General features: G+C 28.3%; 3 protein-coding genes across 6 annotated transcripts; 1 reads left to right on the forward strand and 2 right to left on the reverse strand.

Moving 5' to 3' along the window:
• Positions 1–3771: 3771 nt before the first annotated feature.
• LOC124427451 (IQ and ubiquitin-like domain-containing protein) lies at positions 3772–6454 on the reverse strand. The gene is made up of 5 exons (XM_046970386.1): positions 6021–6454; positions 5684–5911; positions 4918–5462; positions 4644–4844; positions 3772–4474 (listed from the first exon to the last, which is right to left on the reverse strand). Exons 1-5 carry the CDS (start codon positions 6242–6244, stop codon positions 4092–4094), a joined length of 1581 nt encoding a protein of 526 aa, XP_046826342.1. The 5' UTR covers positions 6245–6454; the 3' UTR covers positions 3772–4091.
• A 142-nt stretch (positions 6455–6596) lies between these two features.
• Positions 6597–11189, reverse strand: LOC124427450 (N-alpha-acetyltransferase 35, NatC auxiliary subunit). Of its 2 annotated transcripts, none has more exons than XM_046970385.1 (11): positions 11107–11189; positions 10822–11001; positions 10566–10627; positions 9613–10148; positions 9321–9513; positions 9065–9246; positions 8663–8995; positions 8202–8588; positions 7922–8095; positions 7720–7836; positions 6597–7623 (listed from the first exon to the last, which is right to left on the reverse strand). In XM_046970385.1, the coding sequence occupies exons 1-11, from the start codon at positions 11172–11174 to the stop codon at positions 7483–7485; spliced, it is 2373 nt and encodes a 790-aa protein (XP_046826341.1). In that variant the 5' UTR covers positions 11175–11189; the 3' UTR covers positions 6597–7482. The 2 variants fall into 2 exon arrangements, with proteins under 2 accessions (XP_046826341.1, XP_046826340.1); XM_046970384.1 differs by having other exon boundaries at positions 10819–11001.
• Positions 11190–11369: 180 nt separating this feature from the next.
• Positions 11370–16317, forward strand: LOC124427458 (kinesin-associated protein 3). 3 transcript variants are annotated; one of them, XM_046970397.1, is made up of 17 exons: positions 11371–11707; positions 11853–11970; positions 12062–12224; positions 12290–12496; positions 12567–12703; positions 12799–13126; positions 13377–13555; positions 13643–13811; positions 13895–13995; positions 14081–14299; positions 14407–14572; positions 14637–14762; positions 14825–14923; positions 15080–15165; positions 15241–15427; positions 15540–15630; positions 15751–16317. In XM_046970397.1, the coding sequence occupies exons 1-17, from the start codon at positions 11682–11684 to the stop codon at positions 15887–15889; spliced, it is 2541 nt and encodes an 846-aa protein (XP_046826353.1). In that variant the 5' UTR covers positions 11371–11681; the 3' UTR covers positions 15890–16317. The 3 variants fall into 3 exon arrangements, with proteins under 3 accessions (XP_046826354.1, XP_046826353.1, XP_046826351.1); XM_046970395.1 differs by having other exon boundaries at positions 11372–11707; positions 14825–14929; XM_046970398.1 differs by lacking the exon at positions 14825–14923 and having other exon boundaries at positions 11370–11707.
• The last annotated feature ends 57 nt before the right edge of the window (positions 16318–16374 follow it).

Consider the following 16374-nt stretch of genomic DNA (forward strand, 5'->3'; position numbering starts at 1 on the left):
GGAAAGAGAGAAAAAGAGAGATATAGAGAGAGAGAGAGAGAGAGAGAGAAAGAGAGAGAGAGAGAGAGAGAAAGAGAGAGAGAGACTACTCGTTTTGCAATTTTAAGTAGTCATATCTACCATCTCATAGAATTCCTCATCACATTCGGCTTAAATTTTCCTCACGATCGGGACATCTAATTGTAAGTTAACGTTTGAAATGGAACACCATTTTAAATACATATTCACATATTTTCAAAATTAATTATAACTATTGAATCAATTCAAGTCACGTTTCATTGTTCCACGAATAATATTGTTTTCCTTTTTCTCCCTCTCTCTCTCTCTCTCTCTCTCTTTTGCAACAAGAAGAGAGAAAGAAGATAAGAAAAAAAGAAATAGAAATATTGGTTCTCTCTCTCTCTCTCTCTCTCTCTCTCTCTCTCTCTATCAGTACGATAAAGTCGAACCCTCGAAACCATTATCGCGAATACACATTAATCGATCGTTATCGATAGACGGTCATCGAAGCATTTCATTTTATGCATATATGCATGTATGTATATACATATTATACCTACATCGAACGTAACTCTATCTGGACATTGTCCATTCTTTTATCGATCATGCGAACGTACCAATAACGGAAACGATTGCTCCTATCGATATTCACGCGGCACGAGCGTTTAATAAATTCTAATGTTCTCGATCCGCAGTTATATTTTTCTGCGATATGGAAAGAGAAAAAAAAAGGGCTGGCGGGGGTGGCGCGGTAAAGAACAATATAACAGTAATAACAATAGTAATAATAATAATAATAATAATAGTAATGACGACGACGACGACGACGACGACGACAACGACGACGACGACGACGACAACAATGATGATGATGATGATGATGATGATGATAAGAATCGCAAGATTATATATATATATATATATTTTTCTCTTTTTTTCTTATCTTTTTTTTTTATCAAGCAAAGTACAATAGAAAACGTATAAGGTCGAGGATTGAAATACAAGCGAAAAATACGGTCTCTCTTTCTATCTATCTGTCTATTTATTTATCTATCTATCTATCTATCTATCTACATCTCTCACGATCAAGAGTTATGAAGAATATTTGAAATTTCAGATCGAGGACAGGAAGAGAAAGAGATAGAGAGATAGAGAGAGAGAGAGAGAGAGAGAGAGAGAGAGAGACATACAGTAAATGTGTATCGTTAGAAACAAAGACGGATACTTGCACAAAGCTGTTCTCTTTCTCAAGAAGAATACGAATTCGGTTCTCATGGGAATTAAAAGCCGGTGATAAATTTTCCTCGTACGCGTGTGTATGAAAAAGTAAAAAAGAAGAGATAGATAGATAGATAGAAAGAGAGAGAGAGAGAGAGAGAGAGAGAAAAAATGTCTCCCTTGGGAAAGTTTCGTTGAATAACGCGGTGAACAACAGTGGCGACTAGACGCGACACAATAATTATGAAAGATGTTAATTTTCGTAAGTTGAAGGAGGAGAAAGAAGAAGAGGAAGAAGAGAGGAGGATATGAAATAAAAGGAGGTGAAGGAGGAGGACGAGGAGTTGTTCCGGAGATTGTAGAGAAAGGTGAAACGAGCCGTTGACACTCGTATATGGATACTGTAGGTAGGAGCTAGTCGCAAACGATATAACAAAGGCCACCCAAGAGAATACTTTCTACACGATGCACGTGCGACGTAACACTTTTCATATATTATGAATTACTATGCAAGGAAAATGGAGTCAAAGGATTGAGAAGAGGAGATAGAAGAGATAGAAGAGAAAAGGAGAGAGAGAGAGAGAGAGAGAGAGAGGGAGGAAGAGGTTGCTAAGATACGGCACGCGGTGAAGAAATTTTTTTTTCAAAAACGAGCTCCGCAGCTTAGACAAGAAGATAGATAGTTAGTAAAATATTCTTATAAAATTTGACAAATAATATCAAACGATTTGTTTTTTTCTTCTTATTATTTATTTTTCTTTTCTTTTTTTTTAAATCTTTTTTTTTTAACAGTACGCGTCTCTTCGCAAAAATTGTTATCGTTAAGTCAGTAAAAAAAGCGAACGCTTAACGTCACATCAAAATGTTTACTCTTCTCCAAGTGCTTGATCGTTTTTGTTCATACAAATGAGTTATCTTTTTAATTGGACAAACCTTGGAGAACTTCAATCAGGTTGATATATTCCTTGTGTGTACGTAAAAATTGAGTTAACGAAATATTTATCTGATAATGAGAATAAAATAAATAGACATATTTGATATTTTTAACATCAAAAAGAGAAAGAATGTGTGTGTATGTGTCTATGTGTGTGAGAGAAAGTGAAAAGAAGCAAAAAAAGAAACGAAAAGAAAACAAAACACTGAATTTCGTAAAAATCTCATTTATTAATTGAGCAAATCAAAATAAAGGTTCAAAAAGAATTTAACCAAGCTACTCTAATGCGAAATGTTTATTAAACGTGATATAAATATCAAATGCAATTATTACGAGCATGCAAACCGGTCGAGGATCAAAATGTATGTATATATGTATATATATATACATATGTATTTTTTCAAGTACACTCTTAAAAGATTCTCATTAAAATAAATACAGAAAATAAACACAGTTTATTTACTTACTCAATAGAAATGGAAATATCTCTGTTAGGTTTTTAATTAGAGATTAAAAAGGTTTGTTCTTAATTGTTAACAAACGAATTCTTAATCAAGGCGGGATTACTTTTTTTCTTCCTTTTGTTTTCTTTTTTTTCTCTTTGTCTTCTTCCTTTTCTTCGTCTTCGTCGAAAGAAATAATCTAACGAGTATTTTTCCAAAGTGTTAATGCATCACTTCTTTGAAGAAGATCCGCGTTAAATTCATTTACTTAACGATGCAAATGTATTAAGAGTTCGATGGATACTGATGGTACGAATAAATGGAAGGTAAAGTACGAGCTTCGAACGTGTAAAACCTTAAATCTTTATCGTTGCTAATGGCAACACGTTTGGTCGATCGATCAAATGAATTCGTTTGCCCTTTCTAATTTATATGCATCATAATTAGAAAGTTTTCATATTGTAATATGTGATATTTGCGCAACAATATGAAAATAATCAGATTAATTTTGTCGTTGTCAAAGTACGTGATATTTAAAAATAAATAAATATATATATATATATATATATATATATATATATATATAAAAATAAAAAAAATAAAAAAAATAAAAAAAAATATATACATATATATACGTGTGCGTTTGTATGCATATATATGTATTAATATTAACAATGGAAACAATAAATGTTTTGAGATTAATTGCAAAGTAATATACCTTTAATTTTTTATATAATTCTTTCAAAGATTTTTTACACACCTATATACACATACACACAAAGCATATGCACGCGTAAATGCTTGTATGAATGTATACGAAGAATAAAAAAAAAAAAAAAATCTCGTCATTTCGTTTTCTTTCAAAGGAAAGATTCGTTCGTACGGAATGAATTAATTCAAAGTACCGGATACGCCGGCAGCTTTAATTGCGTATTTTCTTCCTGATTGAAAGTATCGATCGTAAAGGAAAAAACCGCACACTTTTCCTAATAGAAGTTAAATCGTCGTTGTTTGCATGAAAGTGCCTTGCTCTTACCTCAGTTAAGACTCCTGGTAACTTAATTCCCTGGGATATATAATTGAAATCTATGCTAATTTCTCGAAAAAAATTTCTCGAAAACTTTTGTAAATAAAATATATATAAAATATATTTAAAATATATATGTAAAATATGTATATATATATATATATGCTTAAAATTTATTTAAACAATATTATTATTTAAATAATATTAAAAAAAAGAAGATCCATGAATCCTGATAATTTTTTAAAACGTTAAAACTCGTACCCTTCGAGATAAATCCCTTTGTTAAATGGCACGTAATCCTTTCTGTCTTGTATCGTGTAAAATCGTGAGGATTCTCTAAATTCTTTATCGTAGTAGCTCAATCGTCTAAATAAATAATATAAAAGATTAAATAGGATACAATGTGATCTAACAATAGGAATGATTATTTTTTTTTTTGCTTTTCTTTTTTATCTTCTTTTATCAATTTTTACTTGAAATAATTCTTCGCCGCCAAGTGTTTCAATAAGATCTGATGTAATAGTGATTTCGAATAGATTTTGGTAAAATCATCGATACAATAATGAATCTCTGCCTCTTCTTCGGTTAAAAGAATACAATTCCATGGTGACCATTCAACGCACTTATTGTATCTGACCAATCTTAATAAGTAAATATCAATATTTTTACTTATGATCGAATGATTTTGCCAGATATTATTAACCAAATAATAAATGTCCCTCGACTGCATCATAAATGCCAACGACGAGAAACATCTTCTTCGTTTCTCTTCGGCTTGCACGTAATTTAAAATAAAAATGTATGGTTCGAAATTAACGCAAGAGTAATTCTGTTCTTTCAACAACGTACAACCTTAAATAACGATCGAACATCACATTTCGTTTTTTAATATTTTGTAATATATGTAGACAATGTGTATTTGCTATAAAGAAAAAAAAGAAAAAAAGAAAAAAAAAGAAAAAGAATAAAGAAAGAAAGGAAGAAAGAAAGAAAAAGAAAAAAGAAATTAAATTGCATTTACTGGTACAAGACGTTAATTTTTTCAATCCACTGTGAGCTGAAAATCTATTACAGGGAAGTAATTTTCTACAGCTTTTACAAAATATCGTTTTTATCTCTAATGGTTCACGAAATTCCTCGCATTTAGGATCATCTTTGAAACCCTTACGTATATTCGTACAAGCACAAGTACCAGAATTGGCAACGAATTTTAAATAATCATCTATATTAATTAGAATTAATCGTTATTAGAATGTTATAAATTTTTTTTTTCGATTCTTTTTACGAATTCTCACATAGTATTCTCTTTCTTAAATATTCGAGAGATAGACTCTTTATGCCTCTCGACAATAACATTATCTCTTGGTCCAATAGATAAATCAAATCGAAAGCGCAGATACAGATGTGAAATCCAAGTGATTTTTTTAACATCAATAACAATTCCATTCGTTCTTCCACGTTCAAATTATCGTTACTTAACGAATTGAATATGCTCAAATATTCCCGTGCCTTTTGAGTCTTCAATGTGATCATTTCTATGAGTTTTGCCTTATATCCGTGCCATTGTATAGGCTTAGAATTGATCTTTAAAAATTTAACACGTTTCCTCGTTCTGTATTGCTCTCTTATCCTTTGTTTAAATTTATCGATAACGTTGTACATTTCCACGGTTTTATTAAGAACGAAACAATTTTCAGCACGTTGAGTACCTTTGAAATAACGTGCATTTATCTCCTTTTTACGATCAAGTCTCCATCGTTCGATTAATTCAAACAACATATTAAAATCTGCTCTTGAACGTGGATTAATCTTTCGTAAAAGTTCCTGCTCGTGTCTTTTTCTGCGAACGTTTTCAAAAACAGAACGTTTATTTTTTTCTTTTTTTTTTTTTTTTTTTTTTTTCTTAAAGCACAACTAATCAATCGCAAGAAATGTTATGGTGTTTTAATTTCTTTTTTCTCTTTTTTTTTTTTTATACAATACGATGAAAAATATTTTTTTGCACATACTTTTTTAATCAATTTTCATGAATAGTTTTATTTCTTTCTTAGACTCGCGTACCTGTACATAATGATTCTCTCTTCCCGATGTCGTTTACATTCTTTCATTATTTCTCTATATTGTCGAGCACATTCCTTCATATATTTCAAAAGTCTATATATCCGATAATTCCTTTGAATAATCCTCGCACGTTGATTAAGATCGAGACGCCATTGTATTTCATCGTATGGCTCATAACACTTTGGCGTCATATATTTGTCCTTTATATTCGATACGTTACAATCCGTTCTACGCTTACAACAATTAAGATTAATTAACGAAGAAGAAGAAAAAAATTAAAATGCACGTATTAATAAGAATATTAGATTTCTTTTTTAATTTACGTATATTATCGCACCGCCACATTTGTGTAGTTTTATTATACGACGATTGTGTTGTTCCATCTTTAGTTTCCACCGTTTGAACGGCAATGCTACAGCAATTATCCCAGGAAATATTTTTAGGTGGTGGTCCGGTTTGCGATACTGCGTTCAAATATTCTATACCAGTGATTTTATTTCGCCATCCACCCAAATAAGGTTTCACGATCTTCCGATCTTCAACTTCAGTTATTAAAACCATATTTCGTATTACGATTATTATACGACGAGTACAAGCTCTTCATCAATTATATGCACGTCTTCTTTCATCGATAAGACGAATGACGATGAACTAATTTGAAGAAACAAGATTGTCCATCCATTAAAACGCTCATTCTTGATTGGTCTAAACGACTCATTAAAAAAAAAAAAAAAAAAAAAAAAAAACTATATAATACAGATATTTTCAGATATATAAGAAAAGGATCATGTGTAAATGTTTTTGATGTTTAAACCAAATATATATATATATATATATATATATATACATGTTTATATATACATATATATTTGTATATGTATATACGTTTATGTATTTATATTATAAATAAAGCTGACTTAAAAAATACTCTGTATTCCAAGCAGATCGTGTTATCGTGACAAGTAACAAAAAAATTTGATAACATACATTGATATCATTGATATTATACGCAAGAAAAAAAAAAAAAGGAGATAGATTGATTCTGAAGTTTACAACGATGTTTAACGACGTTTACGGCGTTTTTTTCTTTTTCAACTATTTTCTTTTTAAAATGAATTTTTTTTCTCAGAACTCCTCACTGCTATCATTGTTACAAGCCATAACTAAGATATATCCTATTATTTTTAATGTGTATATATATATATATATATATATATGTATATAACATTATCGCACTATCTACATTATACTATGGATTCTACATATTATATGTACATTTCACATTGGCTTGTAACTTTTACAAACATTATTTAATATATAGACACATTTGTTCGCACGCGACGTACATTGATTCTCCCCTAAAACACATACGAGATTTTTCATAACTTATTTACAAATATCATTTCTTATTAGCATAAAAGTTTATACAAAAAATGTTTGTCAGAAAATGTATATAATTGTATATATGTATGTATATATATATATATATATATATATATATATATATATATATATATATAGACTGTAGGACATTACATAATTCAAATAGAACACATTCGTTTTTGCTTTCTTTTTTTTCTTTTCTTTTTTTTTTCTTTTTTTTTTTGTTTTGTTTTTTTTCTTTTTTTTTCTTTTTTGTTTTTTGAAAAAAAAAAAGACTTCTTTCTTGCGATTATGCCGAATAAAATTTAAAACATTTCGAAGCATAACGCGCTAAAATATTTTCAAAATTTAATGTAAACTAAAATAAATAACATATTTACTTATACAGTAAAATGCGACTATTACAGATATATAATTTAGGTAAGCTTAATCAAAGGAAAATGTTGATGACAAGAGAAATCAAATACTGGCGGCTCTTTCGAATCCTTTTTATGTCCGTCAGCCAATAATTTTAGAACCACAAAATTAGTCTTTGCCACTTTTAATAGATCATTGATCTGTAAAATAAAAAAAAGAAAAAAAGGATTACAAAATTATAATATTAAAAAATTAAAAAATATAAGATAAGAGCTTTGAATGATATAAACTCTTACCTCGTTCACTGTATTAATATTTGCCGGACAAAGTGATAATGCACGTTCTAACATATTTCTAGCTCTATGAAAGTGCCAACAACCTGCCAGATATTGTGTTGCACTCGTGACTTTTTCCTAAACAATAAATAACGATCAGATTCACATATAAAATAACTTATACCATAATCGAATATATATATATATATAGGTATATACTAACATTCTTCTTATACATTTGAGCATTGGTCATTTCTGAGAATTCTTGATAATGAACGGGTGGAGGAGTAAGAAGGGAAGAGAATGGCAGTAACCTATGTTCATATCTTACTCTTTCCGAGTCAAATTGCGTTTCTGGAAGAGGAATTTTTCCATCCATTCGAAATCCAACCAATGCCTAAAAATATGATTACATGATAAATGTATGATACATGTATAAAGCTCGTTATACATGTATATATATATATATACATATATCAATAATCATGATTGTAAAAACTTACTTTGTAGTACCCGCCACAAATATTTTGCATTGCCTGATACATCAGAATTTCCAAATGATGGGGTCTTGGTGTTGATTTCTTCTTTTTATTTTTGGCACTCTTTTTACCACCCCTACCTTTGTGTGTATCATTATGTACATCTTGTTCAGTTAAAAAGGTATCTGCCCTTGTAATGGCAGATACTAACCACGCATATAAAAATTCGTGCAGGTACCAAAAAATATAATGATATTCATGTACAGAGTACAATTCGAGTTCAAAACCGCTTAAGAGATACATAATCATTACACGTAACATATGATACAAAATCCAAGTGCCAAAGCAAGCCCAATGTGACCTTGGTATGTCACTCTTTAAAGTGTGTAAGTACCCATCTACTCTTTCAGCCTAAAAATATACATGAAATGTGTCTCATCGAAGATCAATTTTAATTGTCATTAAAAGTCGATATGTATTCTTACCTTATCCTGTAAGGTCGCAAAATCTTCTAATAAATGCGCTAACTTATCTCTCTGTCTTGCCCTGTTATGTCCAGTTAATTGCAATAAACTTCCAAACAAAGTAACGCAACGTGAGAAAAAACTATCAACATATTCCTTGGCCTGATGATTTTGAAGTAATGTACTTTTAGGCATTAGTACTGGTGGTGCAATAAAATTTCGTGCAGCATCTTTCAAAACATCAGCAAAATTGTGTACACCGAATACACGATTTGTTGTTGGCAAATAAACAATTTGTAACATCGATCGAGATAATATGCATGGACTTTGCCGTGAAAATTCTAAAAAAAAGTCCTAAAAAGAAATTCGTTCACTTGACATTTAAATTATGAGCCATCATCCTTTATTACAACGCATACTTACCAGTGCTGCATGAAAGCCAGTATGATTAGTGATTTTAGTAACAGTTTTAAATCTATTTAACAATTCATCTAGATATTCTAGAGCCTCAACCCGTGGCTTTATCTTAGTATAACGTGGAAAGGTAGGAGGTAATAATCTCTGATTTACCATAGCATCAAAACCCATTATATTCGGATGATCAGCTAATGAGAAAAATAATAGAAATAAAATAAAAGAAAATATAATCAAGCAAATGAATGATTAATATCAAACTTACAAACTTCGTCAGCCTTTTCCCCACGATTCACTGTCTTGATCATAACTTGAATCATATCAGAGCAATTTGATAATAATCTTTGACAATCTACTAAATTTTGTTGTAACTGTTCTTTCCGTCCCATCAGAGACAATGTTTGATAAAACATCTTTGTAAATCTAATTCTTGCATAAAGTGCTAAACCATCATTGTACTGTACAATGAAAGACAACACTAGTTAATTCGAGAAATATGAAATATTTCAATCGATAATAATGAAATATTTTATTCATGAAATAAAATAAATTCTCACCTCCTTTTCCGATTCAACATCAACTGGTTTTATTCTACTTTTTCTATGTAACTCCTCTTCTACTTCTCGCAACATAGATATTGTTTTTTGTTCTGTAATATCCTGTTGTAATCTGTATCCATAGGTAAGACTTTGAAAATCTTCTTCCTCAAAAACTAAGGCTTTATTAATGCAGTCCTTGATCACTTCAATAATTTTATACACAGCATAGCAGAACGTCTTTAATGGTTTATCCACAATCATTGAAGGCTGATGTAAATATAAATTAGTAAAAACTGTTTGTGCTAAGCTATGTCCTTCCAACCAAGACACTATGCAAGAATATGTAGAATCTATAATTCCAATAACTTCTGCAGGTATTAAATTATCTAATTTAATAGCACCCGTTTCTATAGCCTGTATGAAAGTACAAGGTTTGCTATTCCCTCTATTGCACAACATTCCTGCATCCATTTTAGGATCCATCATCTCAATGGCTGACATAGCTTCAAAAAGACCAAAGAACTCATTGTGTAAAAGTTCTCCCAGTTCCAATTCTAAATAAAAGCATGATCTTATATAAGTACAAATTATCTTTATATAAGTACTAAGATTTATTACTATTATACATTTTCATATGCAGATTATTATGATTTATTTTGTATTCATCGTTTATCTTAAATTCAATTTCAATCATACTTTACTTAATTAATTAAAAAATCTTATATATCTTTCAACTATCTCTGCTATAGCACATATCATATAAAAAAAAATATGCTTCTCTTAAAGCAATGTTAATCTTTAATTCTCTAAATATATTATACTTTCAGAAAAAAAAAAAAAAAGAATTTACTCTAATTAGTTATAATATATATATATATATATATATATATATATATATATATATATATATATATATATATATATATAATATATATACACATATATATATATACTGCCTCTTATTTGATTACCTGTAATAGCTTCGAAGAACTCTTGGGTAATATCTACCCAATTGTAGGAAACTTGATTAAATCTGTAATGCAAATATCCATAAAAATTAGAAAAAAAGTTCTACTCGAAGCCTAAGAAAATATGTTGTGTATTAGGTTATTTCTCGTGTAACTTATCCGCGATATTAAATTCTATATACGATTTCTTTAAAATATCATTAACAAGAATATCTTAAAAAATTGCTATCATTATTATTTATCTGTCATAACTTACGACAGTTTTTTATCTTCATTCATATCAACCGAATTTTCATCCTCCACCATGGTCGCCATTGTTGTCCTAACAGCATCACCAATTGTTAAATTAAAAAAAATATTTTCGACAATAGAGAGACAACCACGATAACGTAATTTTACAGTTGGTAAAGGACTACGAACGCTATCTAACCAAAATTCTCTGAAACATTTATGAAGTATATAGAAAAGAAATAATGAATTTTATAAAACATATTTATAATATATATTCTTAAAGTTCAATTAAGATTTTAATAAAATGTCTCACAGAAAGAATGAGTAAATTTTTTGAAATAAAGTGTAAATATTTTTTGTTTGTTTTCTTATCATAAACATCCAAAGCACATTTTCTTTTTTCTGTTTAGGGAAAAGTTTAGTAACACTAAACGGACATCTATATATTTATTCAAGTTTTGTGACCTGAGATATTCTTTGTGCGCAGTCTCAAACACTAGAACGCAATTGATACACAATCTTTGATTTTATAAAGGGGAAGCAACGCTTGAAAAAAATATTCTCTTCTCTACGTTTATTTTCCTTTTTTTTTTTTTTTTTCATTGAACAACACAATATAATATTTGTCAATATTGTCGATATTACATTAATAAAAAAAAGAAGATATACTTTTGTTGGCAACTTATGTTCATAACAATGATATACTGCAAATTTATAGGAAAAAATTTTTCCTGAGAACATTGTATCAATATCAATAATGTTGGTATTAATGACAACGAGATTGACAGATCGTTTTGACTAAATTTATTAGGATACGCGAGTTTTGTGTTTATTAATTATAATAAAATATTTATATCGTTATTTTTGAGAAAAAGGAAAAAATATAATATGGATGAAGCAAAATTTTTGAAAAGGTATTACGATATAAATAGTTTTTATATACTTAATATCGATTACACAAATATATATCTAGTGTGTTATAAAATTTTGTGATAGTTGTCAGTGCACGTATCTGTCAAAAATTTGGATCAATCAAATATTTATATTATTAATTTATAGAAAAGTGAGATCTGGAACATTGGATGTACACCCAACGGAAAAAGCATTAGTAATTAATTACGACGTTGAAGCACTCATTTTAGGAGAACTTGGTGATCCTATGCTTGGAGATCGCAAGGCAAAACATATATATTTAATTCTATTTTATAATACGAAATAATGTTTCTTTTAAGATTAACTCAATTTATAATTGAAAATTTTCATTATAGGAATGTCAAAAAATAATTAGATTAAAAAGTTTAAATGCTGATACTAATGTAGCTTTATTGGCAAAAGAAGTTATGGATAAATGTTCTTTGATACACGAATCCAAATTACACGAAGTTGAACAGCTCATTTATTATCTTCAAACACGTAGAACAAATGAGAGTGGTAAGATTTTTTTTATTATAATCTTTTTATATCTTTAATCAATTGTTTGTATATAATATTTATAGGAAATGATAGTGCTAGTCAACTACAAAGACCAACATCTTCTAATTCTATGAATATTGAAAGTAGTGAATCAGAACGTGCTATCATCAGTAATGTTAATAGTTATATCGAATTATTATATGAAGAGATGTCAGATAAAATAAAAGGATCATCATTGATTCTACAATTAGCCCGTGTACCTGACAATCTTTTGGAATTAACTAAGAATGGTAATTTTTACGAATATAATATGAATAAATAAAATTATCATTGTTAATATTAATATCTTTTTTTTTTTAGATTCATTATTAAGTGCTTTAGCTAGAGTTCTTCGAGAGGATTGGCGACGTAGTATAGAACTTTCAACAAACATCATATATATCTTTTTTTGCTTCTCAATGTATAGCCAGTTTCATAATATTGTTCTTGAATATAGGGTAAGCATACAAAATATGAATTAGATTAGTATAATTGTTTTGAAAATAATACAATGTATTTTACAACATTCATCATATTTTATATTCTTTGACAGATTGGTTCTCTTTGTATGGATATTATAAATTTTGAGTTAAGCCGTTATGATCAATGGAAGGAGGACATGGAAAAATGTAGACGTCATTTTGAAAATACCACAGGTTTAGTTCTTTTTCCAACTACAAATGATACATGCGATAGAAGAATTAAAATTATTGATGATATTTGGAGTACTGATGGTCCTCTGGATTATGAAGTAAAAAGAAGATCTGTAGAAGTTAATTCTAGTGTCAGTGAAAGTGATTTGAAGAAGATGAAGGATGAACTTGAAAAAAGTCGCAAAAAATTTAAAAGTTTAACTAAAAAACAAGAACAATTGCTAAGAGGTTAGTTGTAGTGTAATATTGATTTGATCAATAAGTAATTTCGTAATTTTCTGTAAGAAACAGTTTTTTTTTTTTTTTTTTTTTTTTTTTTTTTTTTAATATAGAAAAAATAATCTTTTGTTTTAAAAACAGCGGAGACAGGAGATTTCTTACGGAAAAATCTGACATTAGTTATTGGCCAATCCAATATATAAATAAAATCTTTTAATTAAAATTTATATTAATTTATATATAATATACATAATTACAGTCGCTTTCTATTTATTATTGAATATTGCTGAAAACATGGATGTTGAAAGAAAAATGCGTAAAAAAAATATCATTGGCATGTTGATCAAAACATTGGACAGAACTAACACTGATTTATTAATTCTGGTTGTTACGTTTTTAAAAAAATTATCTATTTTTCGCGAAAACAAGGATATAATGGTAAAATTACTATCTGGAATATTTTTTTTTTTTTTTTTTTTTTTTTTTTTAAACAAAATAACTCATATATGTTTTCAATAATAACAGGCAGAGGATAATGTGATTGAGAAACTACCACGACTTCTTCAAAATAACAATATTGATCTTATATCAAGTACATTAAAATTACTCTTCAATTTATCTTTTGACGCAAAGTTAAGAGCAAGAATGATACGAGTTGGTATGTTACCAAAATTGATAAAATTACTCAGTCATGGTAGGTGTACAATTATCTATAATTATTTTGAGAAATTGTAATATATTATTTCCTTTAATTTATCATATAAATTGTTATTATAGGTGATGTCAAAAGCAAAGCTACAATTTTAGGATTGTTGTATCATGCAAGTATGGATGATAAAGTTAAATCTATGTTCACAAATACTGATTGTATTCCAATGGTAAATATTTTTTAGAAAAAGAATTACTATATTTAGAAAAAAAAAAAACCTACAAATAAACAAGAAAAAAATATTAACATTGTAGGTGATGGATATGATTTTAAATCTTGAAGATGAACATTTGAAACAAGAATTAATAGCACTTGGAGTAAACTTAGCAACAAATGCTAGGAATGCACAGCTTATGATAGAAAATAATCACTTGCAAAACCTTATACAGAAAGCATTCAGAAATCAAGATGCATTGATCATGAAAATGATTAGAAATATTTCTCAACATGATTCAGTGAAAGAGAATTTTGTTGTAAGTCATTATTATTATTATTATTATTATTATTATTAATATATATCTGATATATTATTACTTTACAAATACAGATATTTTAAAAATTAATTTATAAATATGTACAGGAATTTGTAGGTGATTTTGCTATGGCAGTAAATCAATCAGATTCTGAGGATTTTGTAATAGAAGTTGTTGGTATTTTAGGAAATCTAGAATTATCTGATTTAGATTATTCCCAAATTCTTCAACGATGTAATTTAATACCTTGGATACGCAATAATTTAGTTCCAGGTACGAATCGTAATAAAATTTATATATGTATTTTAAATACAAAAATCATATATATATTTTACAGGAAAAGCACAAGATGATTTGGTACTTGAGGTTGTTATATTTTTGGGCACCGCAGCTAATGATGAAGATTGCGCTCGCTTATTATGCAAAGCAGATATACTTCTATCTCTTATCGAATTGCTTAAAGGTTTGTAGTAAGTCGTATTTTATTAAAATGATATGTAATAATAATATGGATAATAATTACAGCAAAGCAAGAGGATGATGAAATGGTTTTGCAAATAATCTATGTATTTTATCAAATTTCTAAACATGATTCAACAAGAGATTATTTAATCCGCGAGACTGGTAATGGTAATAAGCAGTCTACTTTGCTTTACTCATTATAAGTCTAATAATAAAATAAAATAAAAAAAAAATCATTAAAAAATTATTATTCAATAAAATACTTATAAAAATTAATTCTCAATTAGGTCATTATAAAATAATATAATTAATTTACAGAAGCACCCGGGTATTTAATAGATTTGATGCATGATAAGAATCCAGCAATTAGAAAAGTTTGTGATGCTTGTTTGGACGTTATTGCTGTAAGTATTTCTAAAAAGTTGAAAAATTTTAAAAAAGAAAAGATCGATTATTATTAAACTATAAAAATATTTTAGATGTGTGACAAGAATTGGGCAGCACGTATAAAAGTAGAAAAATTCCGTTCACATAATCAACAATGGTTGGAAATGGTAGAATCTATTGGGGCAGATGCAGCTACACATTTACTACCAGATGAAGATGATAGTCTCTCTCCATTTCTAAGTGGAGAACTTTTAAAACATACCATGTTATTCCCTTCTGGTAACTAATTATCATTAGATTTATGCAAGCAATTCGTTACATTATTTTGTCATTGCCAATTAATATTATAAGCGTGTAATAAAATAATATTATATAATTCATTTTTCCGTAGATAACTCGGCATTATACAATGCAGACGATGGATTTTCTTTGATGAAAAATTCATCAGGATCATCTGAAAATCTTAGTCGACCAGTTAGCAGGTGATCTTATTTTTTATTATTTTTTTTTTTTTTTTTATTTTTTTTTTATTTTTATTTATTAAATAGAATATCGATATTATATCGTAATATTTTTAAAATAGCATCATACATTTTTTTCAGGTATAGAGATCTCGATGAAATAGGTGAACTTATGGCACGTTCGAAATCACGAATGTCTATTGGCACAAGTTTAGAAGATTCATATTACAGCAACAGAGTTAAATTTACTGATCTGGATAATCCTCATGTATTAATATGAGAGCAAAGTTACATTACATATTATTAATATGTATTTTCTCATGATTCCTATATGTATCAAAGCTTATGTTTTTTTCTTATATGCAAAATGTTAGAGTAAGTATTCTACAAAGATGTGTCTCTATTGAAAGAACTATATGACAGAAGTTATATGACAGATTTGTTTGATCTCGTAGTTATATATATATGTATATATCTAGTGCCTTTCTTCTCTGTTAATTTATAGACATATTTCATTACTCTTCAATTACTAGTCATTTATTTTAGTTATTATATTATTATATTGCAATTATTCTACATAACAATTGCTATATCACGAAGTAGACGTAAAAAGTTCCAAGAAAGGAATGTAACATTTCTTTAAAACTTCTTTATATAAATATCTTTTAAAATATCCAATCTAAGAAATACATAAATATTGGAAGCTAATACCAAAGAGTTTTATATGTAAAATTAAATTGATTTTATCAGAAACATAAGAATATT

The sequence above is a fragment of the Vespa crabro genome, chromosome 10, assembly GCF_910589235.1.
Source record: "Vespa crabro chromosome 10, iyVesCrab1.2, whole genome shotgun sequence".
Classification (NCBI taxonomy): domain Eukaryota; kingdom Metazoa; phylum Arthropoda; class Insecta; order Hymenoptera; family Vespidae; genus Vespa; species Vespa crabro.